The sequence below is a fragment of the Nylanderia fulva genome, unplaced genomic scaffold, assembly GCF_048542155.1.
Source record: "Nylanderia fulva isolate GAGA-0341 unplaced genomic scaffold, ASM4854215v1 Scaffold16, whole genome shotgun sequence".
Classification (NCBI taxonomy): Eukaryota; Metazoa; Arthropoda; class Insecta; order Hymenoptera; family Formicidae; genus Nylanderia; species Nylanderia fulva.
This window is the reverse complement of record NW_028189835.1, coordinates 2,949,863-2,969,396: the sequence shown is the minus strand read 5'-3', so window position 1 is coordinate 2,969,396 and position 19,534 is coordinate 2,949,863. Positions and strand designations below refer to the sequence as shown.

At 33.8% G+C, this 19,534-nt stretch overlaps 2 protein-coding genes across 4 annotated transcripts in view; one reads left to right on the top strand and one right to left on the bottom strand.

Annotated features, from left to right (window-relative positions):
* LOC114940388 (A-type potassium channel modulatory protein KCNIP1) overlaps window positions 1-19,534 on the top strand; it is a 61,851-nt gene that overhangs the window by 30,105 nt on the left and 12,212 nt on the right. The gene's annotated exons all lie outside the window — the stretch shown is intronic.
* Window positions 1,528-19,509, bottom strand: LOC114940387 (dynein regulatory complex subunit 5). Its single transcript, XM_029315051.2, has 10 exons — window positions 19,228-19,509; window positions 17,837-18,109; window positions 16,612-16,803; window positions 11,163-11,333; window positions 10,945-11,083; window positions 10,209-10,446; window positions 6,971-7,126; window positions 6,354-6,468; window positions 2,385-2,554; window positions 1,528-1,915 (listed from the first exon to the last, which is right to left on the bottom strand). The coding sequence occupies exons 1-10, from the start codon at window positions 19,272-19,274 to the stop codon at window positions 1,854-1,856; spliced, it is 1,563 nt and encodes a 520-aa protein (XP_029170884.2). The 5' UTR covers window positions 19,275-19,509; the 3' UTR covers window positions 1,528-1,853.

Genomic DNA, 19,534 nt, shown 5'->3' with positions numbered 1-19,534 from the left:
GGAACACCGCTGCCGTTTTAACTATCTATCCCAGCTCGTACTTTGTTTTCGGAATTGGTTTAAAAGTCACCGCAGGGAGTTCCCATTTTATCTCGGACCCTGAAAAAAAAAGGGGGATCGATCGAACGAAACGTACGCTTCTCGTCGGCCAAGTAAGTAAATTGAAATTAATGCCATTAATTGCAAATAACGATCACGCTGGGATAGTAAATTGGCAGAGGAAACGACGTTCGAATCAAGTTCTCGGACTTGGCGAAGAGGAGATTTTCAGAGACCGACCGCTAAATTCCGTCGCGAAAATAAACATATCTAGTGTCTTCGCTCTCGGTAAAAGACCGAGAAGTGAAACGCGAGCGCGATTGTCGAGGTATAAATTTCATTCGCAAATGTTACGTTAACGATAGTTTTCATGATTTGTCGTGTCGTAAAAATATATTTTCCGTCCCTCATCGCGGATTATTTACAACAGTTGGAGTTTTCGCAACGTTCAATCGAACGCGGTCGCGGATGCAAATTTCATTGTTCCGTAACTTCGTATAACTTCGAATTTTTCAGGGATAGTCATTCATTATTCTCATATACAGAGTGTCCCAGAACTGGCGGAAAAGTTTTTAATGGCAGATTCCTGGTATCATTTGCAGACGATTTTTCTTTAGTGAAAATATTCAGGGAGGCCATCATTTTTAGCATGTTCCCAATTTTCATTACGTATATATATCTTTATAACTTACCTTATATTAAAATTCTATTAAAGCCAACTCTATCTAAAATTAACTGAGGAATGTAGTTCTGTTAATATTTTATTTCCACAAAGCTTAGTTTCCAGAAAAGCTTTTATTTTCAACTGCTTGTAAATCGAAAATTATTGGTGTCGCGACATTTTCACTGAGGAAAAATCGTCTCCGAATGATACCAGGAATCTGCCATTAAAAACTTTTCCGCCAGTTCTGGGACACCCTGTATACAACGGGCGCGATTGTTCACACGAGAACGCGTTCGTATATATACTCTTGGAAAGACCTACCTACATGTAGACACAGAAATTGTTATTGCAACTCTGTACAATGACGGCATAGATATTATTCAGGATAGTCTGCTTCGCGATTGCTGATTTCAGTCGACAATGCGCAATCTTCGTGGCATACGTCTAATGAAGGACGCGTTATTATCACATTACATTATTACGTTTTCGTATTACATCGTCACGTAGCTATTTTGCGCGCGAGATTTTCCTCGCGTTTATCGTCACGTATTCTTAAATTTCCAATCGATTTAATCTACACATACACATCTGCGATCGTCGTTCCAATTCACATACAGAGAACTCGTAATATTTGCTGAAATCCCTGAAGCATGACGATTCAGAGTCAATGAAAAAAATTCGAGGAGCAATCGGAAAATATTTCGTCGGAGAAAGATTCGCTCTGTTAAATTAATGAATTGTCATTGAGGCATTTTTTTTTATCACAAAATTAATCGACGAGATAAGGATGAAAATCTGCAATTATTTTTTATTATTACGATTTATTCATTTTTATTTACTTTGGCAGCGTTTTTATAATCTTAATTTATTATTAGAGGCGCAGACGTAATGCAGCAAATTATTATTATTATATGCGATGAATATTGCAAAACTTTCCTGGCAAGTGTCCATAGCTCTCGTTTCGTAATAAATATAAACGTTATATCGATCTTCAAGGAATAGGTCTATCGATTGAACTCAGAGCTGTTCGTGTTTTTACGGAGCCTGTATATATGGTCGCTTTAGTTTTATTTGAAGATTCCGGTGGATGCGTCGCTTCGCGTTTCCGCCAAACGGCATCTTAAATTTTCCATAACCGTAAGAGCTTCCCTTAATAGGCGGGATCGCTTGTACTCCAAGTCCTGAGAATTGATTTCATCAATTCCAGCTCGTCTGCAATTCCACGATTTTAATTAAATTTAATAACCCAGAGATCTCGGTGCTGAATATTTTTGTCCGTGTCGCTTAAACTCGAAAAGTAGTCAGGTTCATTAAATGGAATGAAACGTTCCTTCCGTTGAATAACTATTACATCAAAAATTTCAAAAGTAAAATGTCATTAGACATTAACAGAAATTTGCATTTGAATGCATACATTGAATACAACATAAATTTAAAAAAAAAAAACATTTCATCTCTTAAAGTAAATTTATATTTAGTCTGTGAATTTTTTAAAATAATTTCATCTCCGAACGTATATCTTTAGGATGTAGCTCAATTATTTTAAATGAAATTAGCCGTATGGTGGTGGATTCGCGTGATATTTTTATATACGTTTTGCGTAACGCTGCTGTATTTCATGTTCAGAGATTAAGTTGTAATAATATAAAACGTACGAAGAAAGTAGTACAACAACTCTTACCAACATCGATTTGTCTGGCAGTAAAATAATTCACAATACCCGTCGACTCTGGGAATGACGGCCCAACTTCCGGATGTTGTTGCAGATCCTTGGCGCTAGATGAATTATAGACGTCTCTACTTCGGGAAAACGCCACTCTGTTCCTTTCCTTTCTCATATTTTGTTTATTCCTGCGTGCAAAAAACGTACAGCGTGCAAATATTTATAACTATGTGACCGCGCACGTAAGCAATAACTCATTGCGATAAAATAAATTGAAAAATACGGTCGATGGAAGATAAATATATGCGCAATTGTAATGTTGCACCGAAAACGAGAATGCACTATTATAGAAATGGGAATGTAATAAATCGAAACGTATATGATAACCACAATTCCTCTTCCCCCTGTCTGTCAGCAAATGTCGATCTCGATTCTCTTAGAGTACGAAGAAGGAAATGAGTCTCATCTGTCATCGGAGATAAATTACGTTTCTTTTTCATAATTATTATTTATGACGAATCAAACTTGAAATGTAACCGCGGAAAAACAATTATAAATAATAATACTCTATCTTTAAAGGACCCCGCACTATAGAATTCAATGGAAAATGAGTGATAGTTGTAACAAAATTATAAATAAATTGTAGTTATTATAAATAGTTATGACACATAATTTTATTAAATTCAAGAACCTCTTACTAATTTTATATAAAATTAAATCGTGGTGAAATCAACTGGTTTTCTTATGTAGCTACAGCTTATCATCCGCCGAACAAAAAATGTAATAAGCTTAAAACTAAATAATAGGTGCTGGTTACTGATTTACAGCCAATTAAACATGAAAAACTCGCGCTTTGCGAGATGTTTAACTGGTTGTAACTCGGTAACTGTCCATTATTTAGCTTTGAGGCTATTACATTTTTTTGACCAGAATATGCTTTAAATTACAATACTATATCAAAAATTTCACCCCAATTCAATGGAAATCCATTTTCCATTGAATTATATAGTGCGAGGTCTTTTCATATAAAAATGTTGATATACATTTATACATATGTATATACAGGGTGTATCTAAATAAATGCGAAAAATTTTAGGAGGTAATTCTTTTCTAGTCGAAAATTAAAAATTAAATATATATATATATTTTTTTTAAATATTAATAAATATCCTTTTTATTAATGGAAAATATTCAATTTTTATTTTTTTAATTTGTCTGAAATTTGAGAAAAAAAAAATAAAAGTTTAATTTTTAATCAGGAAGGGATGTAAGAGTACGTATATGTTTGTATAAGAAATCCGTCTTAATTTTCGACAAAGAATCATCTAAAATGTTTCACTTATTTAGATGCCCTCTATAAATTTGATATTGTCTCGGAGGAGATGAATTTCTGCTGTCAAGTTGCGAGTGCATTTTTATTTTGACTCGAGGATTGCGACGTAGAATACTATATCCCGTATGTGCGACGGATCTTTAGAATGAGGCCGAGATGTATTTACATACAAGTGAGAAATCCTTGTGATACGCTTATATTACGCGACGTGCGAATAACGGCGTCAATAGGTCAGAGGTGCACGGAAAGTACGGGGAGAGATCGACGGGAGATCCGCGTAACGAGAGAGGGAACGTAACCGCGTGTGCGTTCCTAAAAAAAGAAAAGGAAGGAAGGAAAAACGGATAAATCGATTGACTAAATTAACGCCGGCTTGTGGAACGAGGCGCGCTTAAATAGCGCGTATGCAAAGTTGTTGCACGACGTTCCTGAGGAAGAAGGAGGGACCAGTTCGCGAATCTCGATCCTCGACCAGTGTTGGGTAGTATCTAGATACATTTTGTGTATCTGAGTCTGTGTGCTTTTTTCAGATACATTTTCACATATTTTTTTAATAGCCCAATTCTTTAAATTTTTAAAAGATCAAGACTGCAAGTTATTAACATATCCAATGTTGGGTAGTGTCTATAGATACATTTTGTGTATCTGAGTCTGTATCTGAGATATATTCGAATTGAAGTATCTATATCTAGAACAAAACATGATATCTGTGTGTGTGAATTGCTTTTTTCAGATACATTTTCACATATTTTTTTAATAGCCCAATTCTTTAAATTTTTAAAAGATCAAGACAAGACTGCAAGTTATTAACATATCCAATGTTGGGTAGTGTCTATAGATACATTTTGTGTATCTGAGTCTGTATTTGAGATATATTCGAATTGAAGTATCTATATCTAGATACAAAACATGATATCTGAATTGCTTTTTTCAGATACATTTGCAGATACATTTTCACATATTTTGTTGAATAGTCCAATTCATTAAATTTTTAAAAGATCAAGACTGCAAGTTATTAACATATCCAGTGTTGGGCAGTATCTAGATACATGTATCTAAATACAGTATCTAGATACATTTTGTGTATTTGAGATATATTCGAATTGAAGTATCTCTATCTGTATCTAGATACAAAACATGGTATCTGAATTGCTTTTTTCAGATACATTTGCAGATACATTTTCACATATTTGTTTTTAATAGCCCAATTCTTCAAAAGATCAAGACTGCAAATTATCAACATATTGTCAACAAAACAGGTTGAGCGATTATTAAGCATTGGTCAAATAGTACCATGGCGAAATAGTTTGAGTAAAAATATTAATAAAGATGTCCCATCTTTTCAGTCAAATTCAGTACATTTTGTGCATATTACCATTATTATCATAAAATATAATTTATAAGTATCTGAGATACTTTTCAAGTATCTGAGTACCTGTCATCTACATATACATTTTAATTTGTGTATCTGTATCTAGATACAGATACATGTATCCTACCCATCACTGTTCTCGACTAATCGATCTCGAGACTTAGAACGCGGTATGTATTAACCATCTAGTCCTTTAGTACAGGACATTGTCGTCTCGCGAAGGAGAAAAGTTATCTCCTGACGAAGGACTGGCTCGTTGCCAAGCACGTTGCAAGAATTCGCCGTCTTTGTCCCGCGGGCTCCTCCTCCAGCATCCAAGGAGTTGTCGACCTATTCTATTCTGACGACGATCGTGTTGTCCTTTCGGACGTAATGACGTTTGCAAACACAGCCTGCCAACCGAGAACCCGTCGGCTATTCCGCGACGGCGTTGAATCGACGAGAGAATCGGAATATCGGAGGGAATTATTTCGCGCTCCTTCTGCCTCTCAATAAAGTCTTTGTGAAATGACGAATAAAGCGCACTTTCGAGCGCGCGAGATCGAGAGATATTATTTAAGAATTAATAATAATTAATAGATACAATATAATATATAAATGAAATATATATATTATATAAATAAATAATATATATAATACTGTGTAAATAAAATATTAAGCGAAAATTAGTGTAATAATGTTGATTCATATTAATAAATTAATAATATATGAGTTAGCAATAAATTATAACAGTTATAGCGAGTATTATACGAACATACGTTCGATTGTAAATATTGCTTAATTACATTATTCTGATCTCGATGAAATTTTAAGAACGAACGATCGATATATTAGACGATCTGAAATAATTCTACATAAAGTTGGCATTTGCAAATTATATTGCAAGGATGCAGCAAGCACGCGAATTCTCTCAGGAATACAACAATAATCTCTCTACGTGTCTTAATAAATCGTAACGGGATTCGTATATATGTGCAAGTCCGCGTAAAATCGTCCACAAAGTCAAGTATCATAAAAACGCGACAGAAAAATTTATAGATCTGTAGCAGGCTCGAGCTCCTATATATTTTTTTAGTCCTTTCAGTCCCTTAAGGTTTAAAATTTACGACATTGTATCTCTCGCGTTGCGCCTCGGATGATGAAAAATCGTGGGGCGAGAAACAATAAAAGTGAAACGCGGCCGGGGTAGGGTTGCTCTTTCTCTCTCTCTCTCTCTCTCTTGAAGGGTTCAAATGAATTTTAACAAATGGAACGTTTGTCCCATCCGGTGATCGGGTCTCACCTGTACGCGCTCTCATTGATCGAGTACTCCGATTCTTTCGAGAAATTGCACATTCGACCATCCAAGTGGATAATGTACGAGCAGGAGGCCACGGCCGCCTCGAATGACTCTCCAGCTGGAACAAATTTTATCGCCGTTTTTTGCACCATAGTACGATTCTTTCAAGAGCACGTTCGAGCATTAGATTCTTGTTAGACTATCTAAAATTCATTTAGATAATAGTTCAATATTTTTTTAATCTTAGAATTAACAGAATTGCCATTTCTTCAGAACTTTTTTACGATTGTTAAGTAATACAAGCACTACTTTCGAATTAATTTCGTGATTCTCATTTCGATCTCTCTATTGATATATATATATATATATATATATATATATATATATAATATTAATATATATATAAATCTCTATTAATATATATAAATATTTATAATTACATAATTTTGTAAAAAATGGAAGAGAGCTTTTTTTACACGATTATTTCGATCATAGATGACGTGTTGATTTATCAGATATATCTTTCCTCTTGAAGCTTCTCTTATTGAATTATATTATCACGAGAAGAGTATTTTCAAAGAAAATAGATTTGATATAGAAATCAAATTTTGATAAAATACCAGTCAATCCAAAATTGTTGTTCGATACATCAAGAGATAAGATTTTGAGCTCCACACAACCTGAAGCTAAGACTCCTGCGAGCGCTATACCGGCTTCAGATGTTAATCCACATCCGCTGATGTTCAAAGTTTCCAAAGTTTTGTTTCTCACCAGAACTGCAATAATAAAAAAATGACAAGTTAATCAAGCAAATGTAAATGTAGAGATTTTCTGAGATGAAAAGCGTTATTTTCGCAAGAGTTTTATTCAGTGTTGTGCTTAGATGATTTTAAAATTAGTTAGATAAAGATGAGATAAAAATATGTAAATTCATTTTAGATAAGATGAAGATGATTTTGTTTTAAATATATCTAGATTAATTTTCTAGATAATAATTTTTAAGACTGCTTATATAAACACAGTTATAAAAAAAGTTAAAAATTATAAAAAGGATATAAAAATATATGTATTCATATTTTTATTTATAAATTTTTACTGCTTAAGTTTTATTGTTAAAGTAATTTTATGTGCTATGATTCTAAATCAAAATTACCTGAAAATTATTCTAGATAATTTTGCAAAAATAATTTTTTCTATCTAAGATGCAGATATAGATAATACATATTTTTATTATCTATATAAAAATAAGATGACGCCAAAGTTTTATTTAGATGATCATGTATATAATTTTATTTTGACAACAGCAAACACTGGCCTTATTATTAGCGCGATATAAAAAATAGAGTGGAATCATCCTGAAATTAATTACTATTCAGCTATTAAATTTAATTTTCCCTCCGATTATATAATCTGAACGGCAGTCGAAGTTTTTTAACGACCCCCAGAAAAACTGTCAGGCTCGAAAATTAACGCTGGATGTATCTTTTGAAAGTTTTTATTCATACATGCAAAATTGATTGCACAATTTGGATAATGAGCACGGCCCGTGTATTGCACATCCGGGAACATACATACACATACGTGTATATATCTCTGAAAAATTGCGACAGGTGATTTTGCACTTTTAATGGCGAGTGCTATTGCCCTTTCATGCATTTTTATATATGTAATGGGAGTTTCGGTCACGTTCCGCGCGCCATAACATGCGATCTGTATGCACGCGCATGCCGCGATTTGCTATTCAGCTGGCATTTCTTTAAATAATTCAGCATGCCGCTTATGCCACGCTTTCTCGACTCGCGGGTCGATTATGCTATGCTAATGTTTCGAGATTATATGGAATTCAGCTATTTCTTTTAATTGTCAATGGGGAGCAGCAACTCGCGACCTTGTCTCCTAGAAGAGATCATAGATAGAGCATTCCGTTCTTTCGGTTTACGTACTATCAGGGCGACACGACATATCCATTGTTTCAAAGTAAAATTCAAGATAAGAATACCTTTTGCACTTGGAATTTTCAGCGTTACATTTTCATATCTATAAGCATTTTCCGCGCGTAAAGTAACGTTATCGATTAAATTTCGCAAAGATACATATTAAAAGACGCGTAATTTAATTTCGTTTTTCGAAATAATGAAAAAAAAATATTCACCGACACTTGCTATCTACCTCTGTGAGAATTATATTCGAGAATACAGAACGTATAAATTTTTCGTCGATCCGATTTTATTCATTTGATCATATATATATACGTATGATAGATATCGGCTATTCGAGAGAGAAAGAGAATGGAATATGAAGAATTTTCCATTATTTGGCGAGAATGCAACGCATTCATATATACACGAACGCCACGAATAAAGCGGCACTACACGCAACATTAAATTTCAATTTACTTCGGCGTGCTTTATATTATCCAAGCACTAAATTCCACGGCAAACAAATGGATAATTTCCGGAGTGGCGCTACGTTCTCAAAGAAATAAAATAATCGTCCATATATATTGTTGTTTTAAGATAAAGAAACGGGAAGAGAATCGTTAAATTTAATCGTGCGTCTATATATATTTACACTCATCGCTTTATTTCTCTCCTGACAAGATAATTACGTTACAACGTAGGTGATGAATTGAGCACTGAATTGTTTATAGAAAATTACATACATATATACATATACGTGCTATTTAAAACGGGCAACTAAAAATTGAAACATCGGAAGAGTCCAAGTACGCACTGAAAATTTATTATCTCGCACATTTCTCGATTTTATCAAAAGATAGATCTGAAAGTTACCTAAGACTTATCTAAGAGTTTATAAGTTAGGGGATACATAATCCGACAGTAAATTTTAATGCATTTGCTAGTTCACTGCTAAGCCATTATATTCATGTATTTTCCGCGACGGAAAAAGTTCCCGAAGACTTTTTTAAAACTCGTCGATCTTTTCATCGCGAACCTACCCTAGCTCAAAGAAACGAGTTAGATTCTTTGTTGATATACGGAATATTTTATTCAAAGTTTCTCGAGGCCAAACAATATTTTAATCGCGAAACTTTTTCTATATTTTCTTTATCTTACAGATCTGGGAAGAAAGAGAGAAATGACTAGTCTTCTTCTCTCTCTTTCTTAAGTCTAAAATTAAATTGTTAAATTGTTGACTTCATTATCAGCTTCTCAGGAAATAAGCAAGGTATCTAGCGATCAGAGAAATCTGGAAAACCGGGCATTGTCAGGGAATTTTATAAATCTGGAATTCTCGGTGAAAAAAAGACAGGTTTTACTACTTATCTGGATTCTTTCACATTATTCTACATTTGTCTCAATAATTTGAAATTTTTTATTAAATAAATATAAACTTTTTCTTGACTCCCAGCACGCTAATTTTTTGTGCTGTTAAAAATCGATTCATCCACAACGTGTTCGTTAGTTTATATTTTCATCGTCGTATTATTTTATTTCAATGTGTTTGATAGAGACAAAACTAAAAAAATTTAACATAATGCAGATTGTATAATTGATTAAAATTTTTTTTAAGTTCCGAACCCTTTTATTGACAAAAATATCTCAAGGATTTCATGATTTAACATTTAATTGATTCCTCGTATAGATATATGCAAATGATATATTTGGAAAAAATAATACTAAAAAGTCCGGGCAAAAATTAATTTCTGGAAAATCTGAAAAAGTCAGGGAACTTTTTTCATTGAGTCTGTTGGACACCCTGATAAGGATATCTACCTTTAAATTTGACAGAATTTCGCTTTCTTTTCTCTCGAAAATATTCAGCATTGTCGCTTGATGTATGATCGATATGATCGATGAAAAAGGCGGCATTAGGAAAACGCTTACGTGGACTTACGAGCGCATACGTGATGGGCTCCCTCGTCTAGCAGAGGGTTCAGTCTGAGGTCGAAATTTTTCAGAGCGCACGAACTCGCCTTCAATATTCCATGAACGACGCCGGCCACTCCGATCGGTCCTATGTTGTTGTTCGTCAAATGCAGAGTTCTCAATTTCCGATGCATCGACAGAAATTCGCCCACTGCGTGCGCACCGGTGTCCATCAAATTGCAATGCGACACATCCAGTTCTTCGATCTATATCGGAGAAAAAGGGAAAGAGAGAGCGAGAGAGAGAATTGTGAAACACGTATTTTGCATTGTGTGCGAATTGTATATATGTATATATATATATATATGTATGCGCGGTGAGTGAATTGAATAAAATTCCACCATTTTGCAGCGAAAAGAGAAATTGTGACTATATCGTTCTCCAAATATTATCTATAGCAATAGATACTGATAATAGATACTGAATGGCATCTATTACCTTGCATATAATGGATACTGAATAGATAACAATATAATAGTTATTGAACGGTATCTGGCGATAGATACTGAAACGGTCAGACAGTATCTATTATTTTTCGTTTTGTTTTCACGATGAAAAAATATCGAGGCAGATAACATTTGCAGGCGCGACTTCAATTTAACTTTTTTTATAAAAAAAAAATTAATAAAATAAAATAAAAATGTGTACCTTTAAAATCTTGAATCGACTGTAACGCGGCTTATACAAGGAAATTATTCACTAACATTATCGTTCGATACTATTCCTTGAAGAATAGCAGCGATTCGGGGCCGATCCAAGTTGCTGCGGGTTAAACTGAATTTCTTCAGTTTTGGGGTAGCTTTAATTCCTTCCCCCAGACTTATGCAATCCTCCAGGGAGAATCTGTTCGAGCGATAAATCCCCTTATCGATTGTATATCCTGAACACGGGGATGAATTCTCCTCCCGCTCGCTAAACTTACTCGAAATCCCGCCACTCAAAACCGTCGTCCATGTAAATCATACCAAAGTTGAGGTAAATTTCGGTGAGGTGTGGAAATTGCGGTAGTATAATTGCCATATGAATGTGATGTGCGATGTCCTCTTCCAGAGCAGATTCGTCGTCCTCGTCGTCGACTCGCTTGATCTGTTTCCTGTAAATAATTTCGGATAATGCGGATATAACACCGAACGCGATCCAATCAATTTTTTTTTGTCGACAAACGCGTAACGAAGCGCGGTGTAATGAAATGAAATTTTCGACGTAGGACGTAAATATGACAAAAATCTGATGATGAATTTATTTTTTATTAAAAAAAAAAAAAATAGATTTTCCCGCTAATTATTTATTAATAAAAATATCGCTGGACGTTTTGACAAGAGTTTACCGGGGAGCGATTAAAAAAGTTTTAATTTCACGATAACTCTTCATTATAATTCCACCGCTGTGTATTTATGCGCTTGTCATATTTATCCCGAGTTTTTTTACATTATACGCCCGTATATATGCGTGTATAAATCAAGCCTCAACGAGGGATGGAAAGAGGGAGGCGCAGTATTTTTTAATACGGGGAAAAAATATTTTACGTACTCTCGGCGTCGCGTAATAAACTGTCGGCGTGTGTAACTGTTCAGCGTATGCAAAAAATTAGTCCGAGTGTCGTTACTCAACGGCGATTTATTCGCGGGACAGTTAATGTATTAGAGCGAGAGTCGGGGCGGCTTTGATCAATATTGGACGATGGATTTACGCTATACACACGTATGCATCGCGTATGTAGAGGCACGATAGCACGATAGTCGCAGTGAATAATTGAAGAACACGCACATGCCTAGCCATATTAACCGCCACGTATATGATGGAGATATATGTCGGATGTACTAGATTGATACGAAATGGAATTTCATGTATAATGAAATACGTATGCATTGAAAGAATTCATATGTTCGAGAGGTTTGTGTACATTAATTAATGTAACATATTATTTACGTCTGTCAGGAATAACATTTTGCGCCGTGTATGTATTTTTCAAAGAATATTTGTCACTATTTAAAACAGATATTAAATTATAGTAACATATCTTTGTAAAGAATTGTCTCTAATGTGAGCTTCTTTATTTTATTGATTGCTAAAATTGCTTTGTCAATATTTATTTTTGTTCAACTATTTAAATTAGAGAAAATATTGTCTTTTCATTCCGATTACATAATTGTTTTCATGAAATATTGGATTTTTTTAATTGCGTGAAATTATTAATTATTTTAATTAATTTGCTTATTCTTTAAATTGAATTAAAAAAGTCCTTTTCTACAAATCAAAAATATTTAGTTGAGAGTTCAAAAATATTTACTTTAAATTATGTAAGATTTACATGGTATTTTTTCACGCCTTCTTTTTATACGTGTTACATAAAAGACACTTTTGAAATATATGTATATTTTGCTTATAGCTATTGACTCTGAATCGAGGAATTAAAGGGAAGAAATAAAATTCAGATATGTCGCGATAAAAAAAATCCATTCGCAGTCCAAATAAAAGCGGAGATAAATCTTACTAGCGGATTTACGGATCGCTCTAAAAAGGGAGCAGTCCGGTGTGATCTGAGAAAATTACTTTCCTTGAAATCTCTCGTGGCTTCTAATTAAATGAGACTCCGATCTCCATGTTCGCCTTCGTGGATAAGACTTCTCTTTGCTTGCAACTTTGCTTATTAAAAACGTATACGTTACGCGTAATGAGGCGCTTTCTTAAAATTATTAATGCGCCGAATCGCAAAAAGATTTTCAGAAAAAGATCCATTATCAGTTTAAATTGGTTTTAAAGTTTGAAAGTTTCGACGCGAGTTAGAATTGTGTAGAAACATGCACAAAGAATAAAAAGTGGATTTAAAGCAAATAGAATTGTAAAACGTTTTATATATATATTGTAATTTTGATAAAAATCATTATTTTAAAGTGAAATGTTTTGATATTTTTTAGCTGCAGTTTTAAGTCAATTTTGTTTTAATATATTTATGAATCAAACTCAATTGCCGAGAAAAATGTTGAAAATATTAAAATGGTTAAAAAGGAATAATGGGGTTATCACACGGACAAATATTTATCTTATTTCATTTAAAAAATAAAATTTTTCCTAAAGAAGAAATGATGTACCTACAGTGCCCTTTTCGTTGTAATAAAGGTTAGTAACGCATACAAAATAAAAATTATATTTTTAAACTTTGCATAAAGTTCGCCATTACTATACGCTTTTCAACGTTAATAATATCTGGAATCCTGTAAAATTTCGCGTGTATGTAAAAGTTAATTAATTTTTTTTGTTCTGGAAAGAGTAAGAGAGAGTATGAGAAACCATTTCACTTATTCCGTCCGGGATTAGTTTCGCAAGCGCTATCGCGGAATTCTTTCCCGTATTACATACCTGTTCCAACTTCGTTACAGCGGCAATAAGAGACCATCTCCATTCCGCCGACTCTACGACCGTAACTATGTAAATTTACCTTCGGTACTTTTTAAACAGTGCCCCTGTTCTCAACAACATTTTATAAATGTGGCCATAAAAGGAAATGAAATAAAACTGGGATGACAGAAAACATTCTTTTCGGTGCGCACGTTCACAAAAAACGCTTCAAATATCATCCCGCTTTTTTCCGAACATATACTAGAAATTTCGCACACACACACACACACACACATATATATATATAATCGAAATTACACAATACAGGAAAAAATTCCGCTCGCGAGATTTTTGATATCTATTAGTTTGTAATACATCATTATTTATATTTATATTTTTGAGATATATATATTAATATATAGGGTATTTTCAGGTCATTAATAATTACGTTTGCATGTGTAAGAGTAGTACCATAATTATTAATTAAATATAAATTTCACGGTGAGATTATAAAAAAGGGGAAATGTCCTGCTCATAGATTCCCCTGTCGTAACTTCCGTCTGAATTATTTTCTACTTTGTAAGTAAACGCTTGTTAGCCAGTAGAATCAACTGTCACACATATCAGCCTGGCCGCGTTATGTTGTAATTTCGCGCGAAAATTTACACCGCTCGGGTTCTAAAACTGCTAAACGGCCGCGGCAAATTGCTAGCGTTGTATATCCCGCTGCGTATAATTAGAATCCTTAACACGCCTTAACAAGTTTATTCGCCCGCGAGTTCGTCACGTTTAGATTTTGATAAACTTGGCGTGGTAAGCACAGATTTGCATATAAGTATAGCTTTTAATAATCGCAGGAACGTGTTCGCTCGATAACTCGAATGAAGGTGATGTTATAATTGTCAAATTAATATTAAAATTATAATTGTGAAAGATCGAAATCTCTTCCTTAATAGAAAATCTTGAGAGACACAAGTAGCTTTTATGCAATACAATTCTGTGGATAAATATTTTTTTGCGTGACGTAATATTTCACATGGAGGAATCTCTCGATGCACGTCAGTTCCGAGATTTTTCGCTGAACGACGTAGCGACGTCGAAAGTTTTCGAAATGGAATGAAAGCAATGTGGGAGTTCCAAACAGAGAGGAAAGAGATTGAATCTCTTTCGAAGGTAAACAAACGAATCGGTCGCAAATATTCACGCATAGCAGTAAACGAAGGCACTGTATATCCGCCAATTGAGTAAAACTGATTGGCAGTGTCAGGAGAGAGACAGGACAATCCGTTTGATCTCCCAGGCGGTTGGAACTCGCACTTTGTAGAACTCAATTTGGAGCCCACGTTGATAGATAGGTTTTAAATAGCTACTGCTAATTTGGAGACTAATTCAGGGTGTCTAGCGGTCAGGAAAATCTGGAAAACCCGGCATTGTCAGGGAATTTTAGAAATCTGGAATTGTCAGGGAAAAGTCGCGAAATTTTACTATTTATCTGGATCTTTCACAATATTCTACATTTGGCCCAATAATTTGAAATTTTTTATTAAATAAATATAAACTTTTCCTTGACTCCCAGCACGCTAATTTTCTATGTTGTTAAAAATCGATTCATTTACAGCGTGTTTGTTAATTTATATTTTTATAGTTGTATTATTATATTTCAATAAAAAAGGTGATTATTTAAATAGTTTATAGTGGCATGTTTGTTTCAATTATCATACATAATGCAGATTGTATAATTGATTCAAATTTTTGTTTTAACTTCTGAACCTTTTCATTGTTGACAAAATATCTCACGAATTTCATGATTTAACATTTAATTGATTTATTATATAGATATCTGCAAATTATATATTTGGAAAAAATAATACTAAAAAGTCGGGGAAAAAATAATTTCTGGTTTTGAAAAATCTGAAAAAGTCAGGGAATTGTTTTTAGTGAGTTTGCTGGACACCCTGTTGAAGACTAATTTCCCCATGGGTATTTGCCCTTTGGAATCATTAAAAAAATTAAGAATTGACTCTCTCCTTTTGAATACATGAATTTATATATATTATACTAGAATTTATTTGCATATTTAATGTAAAAAAAATAAAATTCAAGAAAAAATAAAAAATGAAAGACAAAAAAATGAATGATGCTCCCTCCTGGGAAAATTTCTGCGGACGCCCATGAATTTTGGATGTCGCGACGACATTGCGATTCAAATCGAGAGAGATCGACTCCGATATATCCGCGATTTTCCGAGGTGTGTATCTATGGGTGCGATTATAATTGGCCTCCTAGATACTCCGGCCAATTATAGAACCGGCCGCCACGCTTTCGCGCGATATTTACACGCGGGAGTCCATCGCACTTCTCCGGATCTTCAAGTGCAAGCACTTACAGTTTTAGCCGACAAACTGACCGCCTCTAATAATAATTCTCGAATCTCTCGGCCGGGCGTAAATACCACGTTTATAAGCGCGAATTGCGATTGAGAACGATATGTGAGCGCAGATATCTGTGCTAACTATTCGACGCGATATGATCCATAAATACAGATTAATTTTTCATCAGCAAGTCTCTCGGCAAATTTTCGTGCATCTGTACTTTAACGAAATCCGTCTGTGAAGAGATATTCATGATATCTGACTTTGAAGTTATAATTAGGAAGATGAAGCTTCTGCTTCGAGATATAAAATTTAGAATAATTACTGTAAATTTTTCACTCGCGTTTCATGAAATATGTATTATAAAATAAAAAGGTCAAGATTCAACAAAATTTTGAGTAAAAGTTTATGATGAATAAAATTAATGAATGATACGAAAAATGAATGAATAGAATACGTAAAATTTTTGTACAGTCTCCTTTTAGAAAATTGTTCAAGATGTACGTAAATGTCAATTTTTTTACGCACATAAATCTTCATGAGAAGACCGCAAATCTGTTTCTCCCAACTGTGGATACACACAGTTGTTCTGGTTTACCTGTGATTGTTTTCTCGCGCACAAAAATTAGTTGGAGAATTCGGTAAGTGAACTCGTCTTACTTGGTTGGCACGAGAGAGCGAAGTCTTACGACGTGTATGTAGTCCTTGAGGAGAGTCATTAGGTTCTCGCATTCCTCTCTTTGGGCCTCGAAGTAGCTCGCGTGCAAAGTTTCCAGATATTCGGCCAAGTGGCGCTCGCAATATAATCGTCGCCATGAACCGCCGTATTCGTTCGGATCATTGTGTTCCCACCTGCGTTAATAGAGAAATTTAATTGCTCGAACACGTGTTTTTAATGTCAATTTATATAACTTCGAACATTTTCAATTAAATACAAAATCAGGGAAAGAGCTAATAAAAGCTCTAGACTACGTAACAAACTTATTTTTTTTAAGTCTCCTTTAATCATTTTAAACGTTTCCATTCTTTCTTTAGACCATCTTCAGCGGATCGACTCGAAAGAAAATGATGAATAATATTAGTCGATACCTGATTTAGTACTTATTATAGAACCTTTTCAATTTCTAATTAAGAAAATTAAAATTGTGTTATATTTTTACGAGAATAAATATCTTCGTAAAAATAAAAACATTTTAATTATATAAATGTCATCTAAGACAGCTAAAACCACAGAAATTAAAACGAGACAGATTATTAAAAGATTAAGATAATATTAAAATCTGACCAACTGAAAGATGAGAAAGGAAGAGAGATTGAGATAAGATTGAGATCAAATTAGGGTCAATTAACGTTGAATAAATTGGACCGTAATTAAAATGTGTAATTACGACTTCACGTAGGATTTCACGCGATAATAGTACCTACTCGATCTCTCGTGCTAAATTTTGCGTATAATCTCGATAGATCGACAGACAAGCACATTATCTACCTGTACAATGACCATTCGTCCTTTATTTCAGATAATAGTTCTTTTTTTCAACTAAGCTATCCTTTTCAGATTTATTCATTTTTTCAAAATTTAATTTTGTCCTTTATATTCCAATTTTATTCTTTATTTTTTATTTACAAGTAGTGTTTCAAAATGTCATACTATAACGTGAAAAGTTTTACGACAACACTCGACAAATGTCAAAAATTTCATGCAAAAGCGACATTAATTATTTGTAATAAATTTTAAATGAAAAGAATACGTGATAGATTACAGTTATCTTTTTTTTGTGCTTGCCAATTTTGGTCGCAAACTAATTTGGAAACATGTTGAAACAAACGCTAAAATTTTCAAGCTTGCCCTTTATTTTCTCTTTGATCATCGTATCTGTCTCACCTGTCCTTGGCCGCGCGTTCCCAATAAAATCCGTCCCCGATTCTCGTTATCGTGAGCTCAAAAGGGAGATCGGTCGGCAGCGTTTCCAGGAGCACGTCTCTGTCGACGCACGTCGGCAGATCCCCCAGAACGGGATTATCCTTCCAGATCGAGACTATGACGCGAAGCGCGAGTATCTTCAAATCGGGGATTACGTCGTCGTCCCAGGAGGTGTCCTCCGTTCGCAAGGTCCTTCCTTGCTCCTGGGGCAACAGCGACGTCTCCGGCGAGCACCTGCGAGCCAATTTTTTTTAGGATAATTGATTATATCGTGTCCACACGATTGTGTCATAATATTTTTTCCTCTTTTTTACAGCCCTTTAAAGATAAAAAAATGGCAAAAATAAAGAACTAACAAAGTGACCTAATTTTTAAAATTTTTAATATTTTTTTTATTCTGGTACCTGTTAGCTGAAGACATACTAATTAGAAATTAATCAAATTCTTGATGTTGCCAGTCAATAATTAAAAGGATAAATAAATTGTTTCGATCAATACTGTCACAAAAAATAATGATTATTTCATCACTGTTCGACAAGATGTTTTATTCGCACAATAGTATTCACGGTTATTAATTTTAAGTACACTTGAGAAGAACCAAAATCCATGGTTTAACCGTTGTGCGGTGTTTATTAAATATTTATTAACCAATATTGGTCGAAAACAATCATTTATCCTTTTAATTAGAAATTATGTTGAATTTTTTGTTCCAAATGAACCGACCCAATCATGCACGGAAAGAATTTGCTTTTAGAATTTACCTTGATCGTGGGATAATATGATATTGGAAGAATTTTATAAGAGTTTCTCTGATTAATATTTACCACAATAAGTTATATAAAATATGTTTTATTAATTTTACTATGTACATATTAATATTTTTATTGTGATAAATATATTAGAGAAATTCTAATAAAATTCTTCCAATATCATATTGTCTCACGATTATCAGGATTTTTAGAGTGTTTTCATTTTTTTTGTACCAGAGAAATTTGTAAACACATTGTAGATACTAATAAATATGTAGACAAAATTTCGAAAAAAATAACGCTTATACTAGAAAACCCCCTTAAGCGAATATACGACGTTATATCCCACGTCTGAATAATCTTTACCGTAAACAGCTGTTCATTTTGAACGGATCATCGCGTTATAATATAATACTATGTGTGTGTTATAGGATTACATTGTTAAAATTTAATATTATTTTATGAACTGCTTTTGTGCCGTATATTTTGTTGTAGAGAAATCTCGCGTGGGTACGCGGAGATCAAAATATATACGTGACGAGAAAATGATAAGGGAAGATAACGCGGAATGCTCTAGTTTTATTCCATTATACTTTATTTTACCTGTAAGCGGCCACAACGTTCTTCGATATCGTGTGCGGAATCCTCATTGTTCATTGTTATTAGTTTCTGCACAAAAAATATATATGAAAAATATAAAGAGCTTCACTATACTAGCTTCATAAAATTTTATTAATTGAGATTATTAATTAAGATTATTAATTGAGATTATTAATGATACACACGCTCGCTCTGTTTCGATAGTCTCTCATTCGATATACATATGCAAAAGTATGCCTAATTAATAAGGATATATTATTCATTAGCAATTAGCTTTTAGCAAACTATTTGATGCGATCCAATTTCTCCA